The sequence below is a fragment of the Numenius arquata genome, chromosome 5, assembly GCF_964106895.1.
Source record: "Numenius arquata chromosome 5, bNumArq3.hap1.1, whole genome shotgun sequence".
Lineage (NCBI taxonomy): Eukaryota > Metazoa > Chordata > Aves > Charadriiformes > Scolopacidae > Numenius > Numenius arquata.
This window is the reverse complement of record NC_133580.1, coordinates 8,815,514-8,831,639: the sequence shown is the minus strand read 5'-3', so window position 1 is coordinate 8,831,639 and position 16,126 is coordinate 8,815,514. Positions and strand designations below refer to the sequence as shown.

The 16,126-nt window shown below is 43.4% G+C and overlaps 1 protein-coding gene across 1 annotated transcript in view; it reads right to left on the bottom strand.

The window, feature by feature from the left end:
- Window positions 1-1,878: 1,878 nt before the first annotated feature.
- GPR50 (G protein-coupled receptor 50) overlaps window positions 1,879-16,126 on the bottom strand; it is a 39,630-nt gene continuing 25,382 nt past the window's right edge. Inside the window, exon 2 of the mRNA XM_074147530.1 lies at window positions 1,879-2,747. Coding sequence (XP_074003631.1) covers window positions 1,879-2,747 — 869 coding nt within the window. The remainder of the gene's footprint in view (window positions 2,748-16,126) is intronic.

Below are 16,126 nucleotides of genomic sequence, written 5' to 3'. Positions count from 1 at the left end.
CACGTGGCAGCACGCACACTGTAGTCCTCACTGAAGCAATGTGCCATGCAATGTTTCTTGGCTCACATCAAAAAGGGGATTAATTTCTCTCAACTCCTCTTCCCCCCCAAAAAAAATCAGCAGAACAGACATTCCGCAACAAGTTGCTTCCAGCAAGCAATGCACAAATGGCTTGTGAGCTTCACTAAGGATTAGGCACTTAAGTCTGCTCAGGGTTTTTATAAACCCTACGTACCTCCATCTCTAAGCACCTACCTGCTATCGCAAAATCTGGTTCTCCGTGTTTCAGGGCTCAGCCCTGGGAACTAGTCCTGCTCTGACTATGATCAAAGAGAGAAGACTGCACTCTTTGATCAGGAGCGGGGCTGACTGCTGCCCTCATTAGACCAACGGGGCTCAGACCTGCTCCCCTCCATCCCACAGCTCCCGCTGTGCCTCTCAGTACACCAGCATCAAGCCAGGTTTGTTAGCTTGAAGATAGAGTTGCACTGGGGGAGTTTTACCTCTTGGTATTATGGGACTGTTTCAAAGCAGGATCTACACATTTAAAACCATAAGGAGATGAATTCACAATGAAGATAAGAAAAAAAAGTCATATTTACAGACAGGTGCCACCACCCCCCTCTCACTCCATTAAAGAAACAGCTTTAATCTTTGTCCCTGTGCTTGCTTCTAATGTGATATTGGCCTTGCCAGCACTCCAGGACATTGCTTCCAATGACAAAGATAACGGAGTTCAGGCTTTAACTGAGAACTGATGCGTGAATATTTTTATGTAGCTTTCCTTTCCCAGCTCCATGAATTAATTATAGATTTGTACATGAATAAAACAGAAAAAAAAAAAAAAATCTGCTTTTTCTTTCCTGCCCCATCAAATTCATGTTATGTGGTGAGCAAGAGGAGAAATGTTTGGGAAAAAACACTTCCTTTCCCTTCTCCCTTTGTCTACAAGTGTAAATATTACTGGAACTTAAAAACGGCATCTGCATTGAACAGATGGGACTCTGCTATGTTTATCTTTTTTTTACGATGTTCATGTAGCAGGGACTTTTGAAAGATGTTTGGAATGAATGCTGGCCATGACAGGATACTGCCTAAATTAGAATCAGGCTCCAAGTATCTTCCTGCAATTAGATTATGTCATATGTTATACTCTTACTCATGGCCTGGGAAGGAGAGAGCAAGGGTACTTAATCTCTGTAGATATTCAATTAAAATGAGTACATCAGACACTCACTAGGTCTGGCTTTTGCCTGCCTCACATCTAGCCCAGGCTAGCTTCTAAATCTTAAGACAAAAGAAAAAGGAAAACAAATGCACACACAGTGGAAGTCATCATGCCCATATGTATGCCTGCTGGCTAATACTGTTAGCTAACGGAAAGGGTAAAAAGTCATTCAGTTTACATTTTGTTTGCTATAGTTTGGATTATTTTAATGCTAAAACATAGAATTCAGAGGGAGGGGAGAAAGATTTGTTTGTAATACATGGCAATCGTGCCGGCTTTTGAAGGTTGCATTTCAACTGTAACTGCATTTCTGCATGCACTCTGAGCACTTCCCTTTTCGAGGGTATTGGCATGCTTGTGGCAAAAGCAACCAAACCAATTAATTAGGCACATGGTGCAAGTTAAAAAAAAAAAAAAAAAAAAAAAAAAGATAAAGATCAGTCATTTCCATTCTGAAAATCCTTATTCAAAGCCTCAATGTCGCAGCGATAAGCTAAGCATGAAAGGTAGCAGACTCCTTCCTTGCACGAGAAGCAGACTCCTTCCTTGCATGAGGAGCCCAGCAACACCAGCTGTGAAATGCACACATAGAAAGGCTCTTATGTATTATATATACAACTGTAATCCAGAATAAATAGTACTGTTCTGACTCATAAATGTATTTCAGCTTGGTTGTTGTTGTTTGTCGCGGCTGGAGATGGCTTGCTTTTCAACCCTTCTGTCCCACCCTTGGACACATCAATGAACAGCAATCTGGGAGTGCGGAGTGTCAGCAGTATCCTTTTGTACTCCTTCCGGAAATTCTGGTTAAGAAGCCCATAGATCACAGCATTGAGGCAGCTGTTAAAATAGGCCATAAAATAGCTCAGGACAAAAAGCCATTCTGGAATGTGGGGCTGCACTTTTGAAGGATTAATTGAAACAGCAAGGCCAATAAAGTTTAACGGTCCCCAGCAAACAGCAAAAAGGACAAAAACTACAAACATAGTCAAGAAATTCCGGATGTCAGCTGCTCTCAACTTCTGCTTGCAGTCTTGTCTCACCCGGTGTTTGACTTGAATCACCAAAATCCAGATCCGTAGGTAGCAAAATGTCACGATGGACAGTGGGACAATGAAGTGAACCACCACCACTGTGATGGTGTATGATGTACTCACCGTCTGGGCAAAGGTGCAGGAGTAAATTCGGGGGTCATACTGCAAGGAGCCAACGAAGAAGTTTGGCACAATTGCCACCACCGTGAGCATCCAGGTCAGGCAGAGATAGCAGCAGGTGTTTTTCAGGTTGAAGAGTTTATCATACCGCAGACTGTGGCAGATGTAGCAGTAGCGGTTGATTGCAATTGCTGTGATGTTGAAAATGGACCCGATGACACTTAAACCCATCAGGAATCCACTTATCTGGCAGTGAACATTTCCCATGGTCCATCCATTGTGGAAAATGGCACTCAAGATCAGAGGGTATGGATAAACTGCCACCACAAGGTCTGCGACAGACAAACTGACAACAAAGATATTGCCTACAAAAAAAGAGAAGAGACAGTGAGAGGTTATCATAGGTCCAGACAGACAACTTGCAACTCACAACTCTTCATTAGGCCTAACTCTTCTCACAGGCTTCACTCTACCCTCCATTTGGAATCTGAAACCCTAGAAAATAAGACTTTGCTGTACTAGTGACAGCAGTGGAAAGTAACTAGGCAGGATTAACCTGCATATTCCTTCTTAAGAAATATCTAAACTGGAAGCGTTACCCTTAACTCAGCTATAGCTGTGGGTCAGGTTCCTGCATTCCTCTAAGTTGTGTAGGAGAGGAGGATCTTACTCTCCTTGTTAGTGAGCCAGCATGACTGTAGTCACCTGGCAGCGACCTTGCATTTGCTGTCCTGCAGATAATTTAATTCCTTTAAATACCATACAGGACACAATACTTTCTATAACATCACATAGTGACACTTTACATAAGCTCTGTCCATCATGGGCCAAAGAAGCGGGACAGTGTTTTTCAGTGTTTTATTCATTGCACTGATAGCAGTTGCACAGGAAAGGTCTTTTTTGGTATTTTACATGGTATCAGGTGTATTTTCACCAGAATTTTTGCAGTGTTCATGCTGAGGCACATGTGTTCTTACAGGAGCCATGGTGCAGCCAGCCTTTCTGTGCTTATCTTATTTGGTATGTTTTCCTGTTCTTTTAATATTAAAGTTGTCCAATGCAATACAGAAAGTCAATCACTCCTACACCATCTTGGCCTGGGCAGGGAATATGATTAATAAGCTGCTGTTAGTCATCTCTGCAGAGTATATGCTGCAGGTTGTCCATTTAGGCTCTAAATAAAAGAGAGTTGAGAGTCTGTGCAAATGTAAAAATATATGTCTTGCTGGATTGCAAATGGCACATTGTGTGGGACATCACCTGTGAACTCCACTGTGTGGAGCAGCCTCCAATGACCCAGGCAATCAGTGACTTCCTAACAGCAGTTCCTGCTCATTTTATGAGTCTGGTGCATTCTTAGGCAGGCAAAAAGCCTTTTTGTTCATTTTGCCAGTCAGAGTAGAGGAGTGCATTAAGAAAGGGACCTTGAGGTCTTTCAGGAACTGGTGTGACTAGAGGACCAGCTATAATGTTGAAAAGGACATCTGTCATTATTCAACTTTTTGATGACTAGACAAATCGCCATTTCAGGAGAAGCTCAACATTGCAGTTAGAGGACAGCACACTAGAAAAAGTTGGGTTTTTTGGTAACTCTACTAAGTTCAGGTATATCTGCAGTGGCAGGAAGGAAAATATTACTAGAGTACCCATAGAAGCTATGTTTAACACATTTAAGGTGTTAACACCTACGCCCCTATGTGTTACAGGCAACATCCCAGCCTGCTGATCACACCTACACCTTCTCGTCAAACCCTCAAATCCTGCTGTCTACCAGATTATATGAAAATAACACTAAAAAGAGGTCCTTTTCTGCAGTATCCATGAAAGGACTCTCTGAGATCTCAGTTCAGCTGGTCCACTGGCTTCAGTATTTGCAAAATACACCCAAGGGCTGGCGGAAATCACGGCTGCATTGCCATTGCAGTTGGCTCACTGCTATGTTTGTTGCCAACAAAAACTATCAGGGCAAGTCAACAGTTCATATCAGGCAGCAGAGTCCACTTCACGCTGACTGGAAAACAGTCTAGATTTGAGAATAGCCCACGGCAGTGTGGAGCTGACACAAAGTGTCATTTTAAAATAAATATTAGCAGAGGCCATGTGAAATGCTGAAATCTTTTTAGAGAGAGATTTCACATACACAGGTTTACCGCAACACTGATTTACCACAGCACACAACTTCTGTGGCTGCAGTGCCTCAGTGCTGCTTTTTCACTCATTTAATATCTTAACTTAGAGTTTTTTAAAATGCAGTCACTGAACCTGGACCCCATATAAATAACTCTATTTATGGCCGCTGTCAAGGGCAGAACCACCTGTGGTCAGGCTTAGCAGGAACCCTAGAGACGGAGTACTCTTTTGCAGCAAAACGTTTATTCATTCTATCAAATATATGTCACTTCAACAAAAAGCAAAATGTGTCTCCAGAACTAGAAGTTCTGTTTGGAAAGGTTTTCCAAAACAATGTTCAAGACAGCAAGACAGTTATCAGCAACCCAATTTAGGACTTCCAGAGGATGCTGGAGACAGACTCCACTCATGGGACCACAACCCTTCCTCTTCACTGGACCTGTCCCACTTGGATACACATTTATATATACAGGCAGTTGGAGAGCAAACCTCTGCATTTGCTGGGGATGAAAGACAGCCACATCCAACACCCAGTTCTGAATCAGACAAAGCAGAACAAAGCTGGATATTCCCTACTTAAGACAGCACATCAGTGGATTTATTCCACACCTTAGTAAAATCCTCGCATCCCTGCCAGCTGCTGGGAGAAATGAGCAGTTTCTGTCAGTTTTTCTTCACTAACTTGGACAGTTGGGAGGAAGTAAAAATATAGGGGGAAAAAAAATCTATAAAAATAATATTCCCAGGATGGACTTAGTAGCTTGGATTCAATCCAAGAGCACAGTACTGTGTGTTTTATTTTGACACCACTTCATTGCATGTTGCCCCAGAAGAGAGAAAATGAGACTGTTTTATCAAGACGAATTAATAATCTCCTCCTCTACTTGAAAAGCAAACCTGCCACCCTCTGCTCTGTGCTTTCACCTTGCAGTCTTGGCTCTCCTATCAGCCAGAAGGGCTATCGCCCCAGCAGGGCGTTGGGTCCCTGAAAATAAGGTCAGAAAGCTTCACATCTTCCTATCTATTTCACATCTTCCATTCACTATTTCACACTTAACATTCACTATTTCACATCTTCCATTTTATTTGGCAATGCGGTCAACTTCATATTCTTCTTCTGGTGAGATGAACACGAAGGTCAGACCCATATAATAGCCACTTGTCAGTCAGTCCTGAGAATCACTGCATTTTTAATGACCGAGTACTAAAAAGAGGGGGCACATTGGATGTCTCCAAACACACAGAATATGCCCTTCAAAGCATGGGAACTGGCTGCTGGCTAATTATTAAAATAAGAGTAACTTGAGTTAAACATTGCTTCAGCCTCGCAACGCCTGGTTTGCTATGAGACCACCGTGTGCTGGGCCCTGCAGCCAAAGGCTCGTGTCCTTGTTCTCTGTAGGATGAGATTGGACCCTTACTCCTAAAACCGTTGCAGAATGGGGAGCCATCTAATGTGTGGCTTTTAAGGAAGGTAAAGATCAGTCTCCTGCCAATGATCATCATCTCTGTATATTTTTTTACATTTTTCCACTATAAAACAAAAGAGCCCTACCCATAAATAATATCAGCAGGACTTTATCTCAAATTTAAAGTTATCTGCTTCTGTGACACTATTTTCAGATATATCTTTTTATTTTTGTTGGCATGTGATTATATTTCCTTATTAGCTTCCACATTTTCCATCCTGTTTTTAACTTCTACTTAGTATAAATTGGTTCGTGTGCCACTGTGCTCTGTCCCCCAGTTATGAAGTTAATACATGAAGAAGCACAAATGGTGGAGAAAGGCAAGTCTGCCACAAACATACTGGTAATACAGACTTGGCCAGCTTTTCAGAGAAACTTTAAATCTTTCTACGTTACGGAGGTCCAACACAAAGCTATAGATTATAGAGGTATGATACACTGTTCACTGGGGTTTTTTTGAAAAAAAAAAAAAACAAAACAAACCAACCAGAAAACAACCTGAAGCCCAGCAGCAGAGCAGGTGACAAGCCTGTGAGAGTCATACAACAGGGAATTTATCCCAGAACATCTTCTGCCCTGGTACTCCTGCCTTTAAGCTCCCTTCCTTCCTCCCTCCCTCTCATACTCCTATAATCCTGTTTCTGCTCCCTCCAACAGCCTGCTCCTGTATTCCAGCAGTTCCCTGGCCCTGCCTCTCATTTTGCCTGGATTATCCAACAACACAGGTTATCTGAGGACTTATAGTCAAGTCCTGGTGCTAGGAAATGTGGAAATACCACAATGAGTTCTGCAAATCAATAAACCACATACGTAAAGGTCTTCAATGGCAGGCTGCCCAAACAGCACCTGACTTCCATGCAAAAGGACATCATTCTTCTACAGAAATTAACTGAGCATTGCTGTACAAATACAAGGGTCATTGGCTCTGCCTGACTCGAGAGGCTGTTGGAAATCCTTCGGTGCCCAAGCTCCAGTTGCAGAGATGTAGCCTCTCCCTGCTGTTCCCACACAGCAGCCGTGGGCTGTCCTTTAGGACACATGGGCTGTGTTTTAGGTACCCTGAACCTAGAAGCAGGGTTAAAAGGTGGGGGGAGGTGGGGGAAGGAGGTAAAATATTCTTCTGAAAATGGGCTATTTTTCTACATCTCAAAATGTCCAAAGCAAGCACCCAAAACTCTTGTTCTCTGTTTTCCATATAAAGCTCTCTTACACTCACATTCCTTGCCGAAATATTACAGATCTATTTGCTTCAGGTTAACAAGATATAGATGCTCAATGCAGCCTGAAGTCAACACTGTTATCTGTAAACCCAGTGAAATTGAAACATCCCAAGTGACAGGAGTTGCACCAAAGCAGAGACAGTTTTGCAGATCAACTTCTGCTCGCCTGGCAGAGTCCAGCTCCAACTGAGGAGGAAAGAGGGCTTTGCTGTCCAGGTTGCCCCTTCCTGCCAGCCACCTTGCAGGCATCTGAGTCGCTCTCGAATAGCCAGCGCCCAGCACAGCATTTTGGGGCAAACAAAACCCCACACAACCAGCCCAGCAGGTGAGAAGCTGACCCACGCGTATGATGGACATGAGTGCCACGGGGGCTCAGTGCATGACCAGTCCCCCCGCTGTCCCAACCTCTTCCCAGCAGTGAGATCAGATCTCAGTGTCCATCCAGCTGCAGCCAGAATAATTGACAGTTGAAGAACAGCAGGTATAAAAACCAATGTTGAGAAAAACGTGCTAAGATACACAATGACACAATGCTAAAAGTTTCCTGGAGCGACTGGTATGTTTGTAGTGACACCTTACTATTTATGACTTACAATAAAAAGTCTTAAACTTTATGTTTGTCCTTTCAGGTTTTATGAAAAACTCAACAGACTCATGTCTACAAGGAGATAAACTGGAATTAAGACTCACATCAACCCCACAGAGATATAATAAGGTTCAGTAAACAATTTAACAGGCCATGACTGTAAAGCAAGCCTCTGATGACCACTTACCATAACCTAATACTCTATATTTAACCTTCCAAAGCTTATGCTCACTGCAAAACAGAAACAAAATGTACCGTTTGCCCCAAGCAAAAAGATAAAGTCATAAAAGCTTTATTCAGCATGCAACAAGACTCTTTATGAGCTTTGATAGCCTCCTTTTCTTGTTAGTTTTTACCTGCCACTCGCTGTGCATTTGCTTGTATTTCACAAACCTCCAGTCTGCAGACATGAAGTGTGTGCTTGGTTCTGCAAACTAAGCGGCAGTTCAGAGAAACACTCTCAGACCAATTTTGTTCTTTCTATAATACAAAGATGCCGTTGATCATATAGTGCTGTAATTTAGACAGATAATAATACTGTGGTATTGGGAGACCCTGATCCTGCAGCCCTCACCAACAAGCATTTCTTACATCACAAATTCTAAGGATCGCTCCAGGGAATACAGTGTTTGCGCCCTCAAAGAGCATTAAGAACCCTCCTTCTATAGGGATCTACAACCCATGTCACTGCTCCATGCAAGCTCTGAGCTTCTAGGGCAGTACGAATAGTGCACACGCAGCAACAAAATGGCACATGAGAAATCCCAGACTGTTAATTATTGTCTCTTTTCAGCATTCTGATAAGCACTGATGCATCTGACGTGCCTGTCCAACAGCCCAGCATGTACTTACCCATTTTGACAACTGAAAATGTCTGACAGGGGAGCACAAGTGAAAATCAGAGAAACTCTCCCTGAGATCCAGCCAACAGGAAAAAAAAATATAGATCTGTTTTTCAATTCATTAATCCACAAATTTTAATTGAGGATTTTATTTGTGTATTTAGGGAGTCTGTTCAAAGAGAGGAATAAAAAAAAAAGAAAGGAAAAAGCATTCAATCAATTATCTGTTATCATTATTCCATCAGGATTCAGAGGGGGATAAAGCATGGTTTCCTGCAGTTAAACAGGCAATGCAGTTGGGCTGTCAGCTGGTCTCAAATTCCGACTGTGCTGCATAAAACGATACAGAGGGAAAAGAACAGACAGGACAGGAGGTATTGCCAGCCCACAGCATCCTTAGGATGTAAGGCTAGAGAACATGGAACTATCCAATTTAAGGACACCATGAAGGTCCTAGACAAAAGCATAAAACTCCAGCATAATTCAACTTTTTCCTGGCAAAAGTCCTTTGCGATCTCTCAGCACAATTGTGAAGCCAGAGACCAGCGATCTGCTCTGGGCTGCCAACCGTTACCTGGTTTACTGGCATGGTTCCCTACGGGAAAACTGTGGGTGCTCAATGCTGCTCCCTGCCTTGTGCCAGCCCTGCATCCACGGAAGAGCAAGCCCAAGGCAGAGCAGGAGGAGGCTCCAAAGCCAGCTCTCAGCCTCCTCCTGCGACCTTCTGTCACCAGACGTTTCGGCACCACCACTGCAAGCTTCATTAGACTTCTCATCAGTATATTGCCACGGGTGCGTGAAAGCTGCCTTTCCCTCTGGATCTGTGAGAAAGACTTGCTTCCAGGAGGAGAAAAACCTCACACTATTTACTGAAGTAGAAAGGACCAGCTCCCTCCCAAGCACTTCAATTACATTTATTTTGTTATGCGCCATAATTGTTTTGGCTGATGGTTAAAGAAAGGAATTGCTTACACTCCCAGGTGGAGGACTGGATTAGTGGATTTTAGACTGACTTTTAGCTCATGACCTTTTAATTGCATTGCTGTCAAAAACATATTTGAGCCATGCCTGCAGCTGCAGTGAAGGGCAATCATTTGCAGTGTTTACATCCCAGAGATTCATAACTTCCATTTGGCTAAGACCAGCCAGACTCAAAGTCTTATCTGAGCTCAGAACCCTGTGGAAATGCGTTGGAAATTAGAGACCAGCCCTGCTCACATGATTTCATATCTTTCCTTATGTCAATTACCACTACATTGGAAACAATGTAAAGGAGGTGATTTTTCCCTTGGTGTGACGCAGATGATAACTGGATATTCACTCTAGACTAAATAACAATGAGATTAATTACCTCTTCTTCTGGACCTTTAAAAAGGGGTCAGCCCTCTTTTGTTACCAGTGCAGAGTGACTCCCTCGTTTTCAGAGTTTCAGATCTTTCAAAACCAAAAAGAAGTTTTTAGATCATCCCAGAGAAACTCTATTTGGAAAGTTTCTCCCTGTTACTCTGCATTAATCCTAACACATCCTGCTCAGCTTAGGCACGCCTTCCCAAAAAGATGGTCTGAAGATATTATAAAGAAAGGGGAAACTATGTAAAGTTAATGTTTTACCTACCTCCAAAAGTTTTCAACTTTTTAAAAATACGATTTTCTGTACATTTATGTGCCTTTTAATGACTTCTTCCTGTGCCTTCCTGGAAGTTCTGACCCTTCACATGAGGCAAAACCACGATGCTGCAATTCTTCTGGATTTCTAAACTTAGCTCTTGTTGGTGTGATGTTTTTCCTGGATGCAATTATGGCAACTTGATCTGCTAGTAAGGGAGGAGGAATAAGTGGTGGTCTTGATCTGACTCTTAATATATACAAAAATGTGCTAAAAAGTACCCCTTCTTGTTATGTGCCCCAGACTCCTGTCATTTAACTGTTACATCCATTGAACTCATAGGCTGCAGTACGGCTATGAGATAGCAAGCCAATCAACTTAAAAACTGGGTTCCTCCCTTTATCACTTCCTAAGGGCGTGGGGTAAATACGGGCTTGGAAACACTGCTTGCCTTCACAGCACATCCAGCATGGCTGATGGCTACCTATTCCCTATGGCAACTTCTTGTGGGAGACGGCAGGTCTTTGGGAAGATACTAAATAAAACCTCTCACAGCTGTAGGAGAGCATCCCAGTGCCCAAACTCCCAGTTGACACCCTGGCTGCCAGTGCCACCCTCTGAACTCCAGCTCCGTACCCTGCTTTTCTACCTGAAATCCCTGCTAAGTGGTACTATGTGATTTTAAGCAGCTGCCTAATTCCCATCCAGGCTGCTTAAGGAGTGCGGGCTGATGCCCTTATGTTTTACCCTCACACACTGGCCACGCGAGCACAGAGATGAGCTCTGCCAGCCCACGTTAACTCCAAGCCCATTATCTATCAACTGGTTTGTAAAGTGCTCTGAAACAGGAAAGGCCCTGTATAAATATAAATGTGAATTACTGCCAGCATCCATTGAACTGACAAACCAGCATCCATCCTCTCCCAGTCCCGGCAGCTGTACCGCCACCATTTGCCATCTGTTACTGTTCTAAAATAAAATCTGTGAACTCAGGCTTAATAGACTTAATAATGCTCTTTTGCTATTGGTGCCGGTCAAAGTGTGTTTCTGGCCTGGAAAGGAGCTATGTGCAAGCAATCAATTCCTAGGCAGCTGACAGGCAGAGCATACAGTCAGACCTGAACACACAGCTGATTTTAGTGATAAAAATCATGTCTGACTGCTCTGGTGAGTCCTGCCGAACCAGCACAGCTGAGCCCAGGAGCTGGGTCCCCTGCTCCTCCTTGTGCTTCACCAGTGCGGTTTGTTGACTAAACCTTAGTGACAGCACCAGTCACTACCCCCGTGGACCTCCACTGCCAAGGAGCAGATGTCACCCTGCCACAGCTAAGAGCTTGTTTTGGCCTCCCAGCCCTGTGATCCCAGGGATGAGTCTCTCTCCAGTCCCAGCTCTTTCTGGTTAGTTTGTGGGGATGGGAGGTGATATTTTTTCCCTTGTGACAGCTTTGAATTGTATATGGAAATGATGAAGCTATTAAAAAAAAAACCATCAGGACACAAAAAAAGTTTCTATCAGTGAAGGACATCTAGCCTTTAACTCATTCTGGACCAAATCTTGTCCAAGTCTGCTACAGGCAGCACGTTTTCAGACTGTGGATGGCCTGTTGGTTAAGCTTTAGGAGGGACCAAATAAGTTGTGTGAGGTGAGGACTGTCCAAGGCAAAGAGGTGGAGACTCAAAGCAGCCAGCTTTCCTATAAAAACTTAAAGGAGCTTTTTATAAGGGTTCTTTGCCCACACACACATAGGTTCATTTTGGGGCTGCATTAGATGCTGTAATACCAAATTCAGATGCCCTTTTCAAGATACACCCTAATATGCTTTTTAAAGACTCAGACTTGAAACAAAGTAGTATTGTGCAGTACCCAACTTCAGGAGAGAGCAAGCTGATCTTAGGCCATAGAGGAAAAAGCTCAGTCTTGACACAGACCAGCACAACACAAAATGCTGCCCCAAATCCAGCCTCACTTTCTAATGGAGGCTCAGGACAAACCTCTAACACATACTGATCCTGGCATCAGCATCACCTCTAGCACTCTGTCCAACAAGAACAAGAGACTAACATAAAAATAAGTCAGTTGCCATAAAAAGATAGAGGTCATTTTTAGACAAAAAAAATAATCAACATATGAAATGACTAAGCCTAAATCAATAACTAGAAGAATAGTAATAGAAGAGCTGGAGTTAACAGAACAGAGTTACACTGGGTACACACGCTAAGATAGGGCAGCTCTGCTCTGAGTGTCCTCAGCTCAGGGATGCTGAGATGGGCTCGTGTGCCCAGAGGAAGCTTATCCACTTTTCCCATTCCGGGTTACTCTAAGGAGGGCTGTTTCCCTTCCCAGTAAATCTTGCCTCCTCAGGAACTCCATGAATTCCTGTTCTCTGCTGCCAAGACAGATTAGTCTGTGTCATACAGACTATTTAGATGAAATTCCCTTCTCATCTGTGTTGGAGAGAGTGAACAAACACCACTCCTTGAACCAGAATCTGATCTCACATAGGCAGGGTAAATCTGAAACACACCCAGGGCAAGTGGGTTCGTCAATCTGCTACCTCTGCAGGCTGTCTTGAAAAGCATGAAATTGAAGTTGTACCATCCTGCACTTTTCTTACAGTATTACAGGGCAAATATTACATTTATTAACTAAGAAAAACTGTCCTGAAAGCAGGTTTCAGAGCCCAAAGCAATGGGAATGCAGGGATATGGGGAAGAGAGCTATGATGCAGAGAGCTGCAGGGTGCAGAACTTGCAGGGGGAAAGCAGACTTGCTCACAGGCAAACGAGCACTGCAGTCTGCTGTAACAGAGCTGCATTTAATTTGCCTTAGCTGTTAAATCTGTCCTCACTGTAATTACACAGCATCCTCCTCCTCTTGCTATAAACAACGCATTGAGTAAACACGTTGAAAACGTGGCTAGCAGGAGATGGAGGGATATCGTTGATATGAGAAACTCACACTAGGAAGTCCCAAATGTATTGCTGGAAGGCATCTGCTTCTAATTTTCTCCTAGCAACTTATGAAACTTAATCATCTTTGAGGTGCAATGTGTGGGCATATTAAAAGAGAAAAGACGTTTTTGCAGTAAAGTCCGCAGTAAACACGTTCTGACATGAGCCCATGTGAACAAATGGTTCATATGGGTGTGCTCTAACAGTGATTTCAACAGGGAGTCTAATGGTGGCTAATATCCAACTGGCTTGAAGGAGAATAAGATTTCATGGGACTGTGACACCTAAATTACTGGAGAAACCTCTTGAAGTAAGTAGCCATACTTGTAGGCAGCAACACGTGCATTGAAAGGGAGATCTTGCACTTGTGGATTGTAACTGATGAGGCTGGCAGACACCTCTGCCATCGACAGCTTCCAGTACAAAAGCATCACTGGATTCTGCTCTTACACAAATAATGTTTTGCCCTCAGCAAAAAAACCATCAGAAAGAATAAAAGATGCTGAAAAAAAAGTCATCCATGTAAGCCAAAGAAACTCTGAGGTACTTGGCTCAATTGCCTAATCCTGAAATACCCCCAAGTCCTACATCTGTAATGATAAGGGCAGGCCTACTTTTAGAGTTGGATAAGCACCATCAAGTGCTTTTAGTGTCCCCTTAAACTTTTCCCTCTTTCCCCTTTTTATCTCTATTGAACTTTTCTCAGCAAGAAATAAATCATGGAGATTTCTTCTTTCTGAAACTACTTAACATCCATACCAGAATGCTTCAAAGTGGTAATGTGTAACTTGAACCTTATGAGCCAGGGAGGCTTAGGGAGGGCTGCATGCAACCTTTTAAATGCTAACCCTGAGTGGACCCTTTAAGCCAGTCAGTGGTTAGTAATGGAGGCTCTGCTCCCCCGTTCAGTGTAGGTACCGCCAAGGGGATGACTAAGAAACCCATCACGGACAACAGAGTTGGAAGGGACCCTGGGAGACCCATCTGATCCATCCACCCTGACCATCCCCCTCAGGCACAGCGTCTCCTCCTAAAAATTACTGGCAAGTGGGAGCATTTCTAGGTCAAGGACATTGCCCTTACTCATATCCAAGCTGCCTTCTATCCCGCTTGCTACAAAAAGAGGTTTTGGACATGTGCTGGTTGAGCAAGCTTAGAGACAAAGGAATAACTCAACAGCACCTTACGTCAGTGTGGGACCTCCCCCCAGGCAGGGGCAAAACAGAGGAAGAGCTTCGGCTTTTCACACTGCCTTGTGCTCCTGAAGTGTTGGAATTTCTATCAGTTTTAGAGGACACACTTGTATTTTGCCATCCGCTCCAAAGACAAGAGAAATGGTCAAGATCACTAAATTTCTAAAAGAAAAACCTCACTCTATGCAGTTTCTGAAAAGCCCTCTTCCCCACTCCTAGGCTTTCTTTATATAACAACAGCATTTTTTAAAGAGCTGTCACTTGTTAAACGTAAGGTATTACCTCCTGCCTCCCAGTCTCTTCAGAACCATTTGTGACCCTCCATTTCCTCTCCTTAGGAGGATTCACTGATATTTTTCATTTAATTGCTGAAATCCCATGTTGTTATCTGTCCCCATGAAGTATTTTTGTTTAGCAACAAGGTCCAAAGTAACAGAATATTTAAGGATGAAATGAAGCATGGGCTTAATACAGAGGCTTCTAGTGAGAAGTCCTTGTGTCCAAGTGCACACACAGGTGTCATGAATTCATCCTGAAATCTTAAGGGTATTTGCAATATCACATATCATTAAAAATACGTTCCTGAGAGGGGGTTGATTTGACAGAGTTAGAAAGGATAAGAATCTCTAGTCCTCAGCAGGAATGTAACGCACACGTATCGAGGTAGACAACAAAAATTCACAGCGTGTTGACCACCTCCTTCTTCATCGGGAGCCCCGAAAGCAAACTGTTAGAAACACAGACAGGACAGGGAGATCTAAGGTGAGCTTAGCGTGCACTGCAAAGGGCTTTGCAGAAATTCTGTCAAAAAATTTGCTTGGCGCATTGCCGGAAACAGTCGAGAGCTTTGCACATTAATGAGAAACCAACATGGGTTGTACATTCATTTGGGCAGCTCAGGAAACACCTCTGAGAGCAAGAAGGTCATCCTCAGTCCTTGCACAACCATGTGAAGTTTTTAACAGACTAAAATAGCTCTGTGAAGTATCTGTATATATTCTAAGGAATCCAGGGAATTATTTGCAACGTCAGAGCTTGAAGGAACCAGGATTTGCAGCTTCAGTAACAGATTTACACAACATAAGAGAGACCAGCTCTGCAGCAAACTCTCCAGCCTGAGCCATCCTGTCCAGGATGTCCCCATCACCCAGCTCTGGCTGTCACATCTCCCCAGCTCCAGGGTGGGGGAGATGCACCCCAAGAAGGACAGGCCCATGTCTGCCAACTCAGCAGATGTGAAAGCCTGCATTCGGGAGCCTGGTGGAGAAACATACGATATCAACTGCACCACAATGAAAACCAAACTTGGAGCGATTGCCAGAAGCTGGCTCCTCAGCATCAGGAGCGCAAGGCAAGGAGTTTAACTGCTAATTAGGACAAGGCCGTAGTGAAGGGCAGAAGAGGGAAAGAGGTTGGCTTTGGTTCCCTCAGGAGTTTAAAGTCTTTCCCAAATTCAGCTACATAACATATCCCTTAAAAGGAGAGCAACAGCTTTTTCTATGTTAGCAACAAAGCAGAAACTCTCATGCCGGCACTGCCTTCTGATACTAACTGTCCTTTTATCATTTATTCAGGAATAAAACTGTAACAAGGCAGATTTATATCAAATGACAAATAACAGCTGTGGGGAAAAGAAAAAAGTGTTGCACTTCATTAGAACTCTGTAAGACTCTGACAGACAGAAACACACCGTAAAGTGGCAAATACAGCCGAGAAGACAAGACAGAACTCACAGCAGCTGTTAAA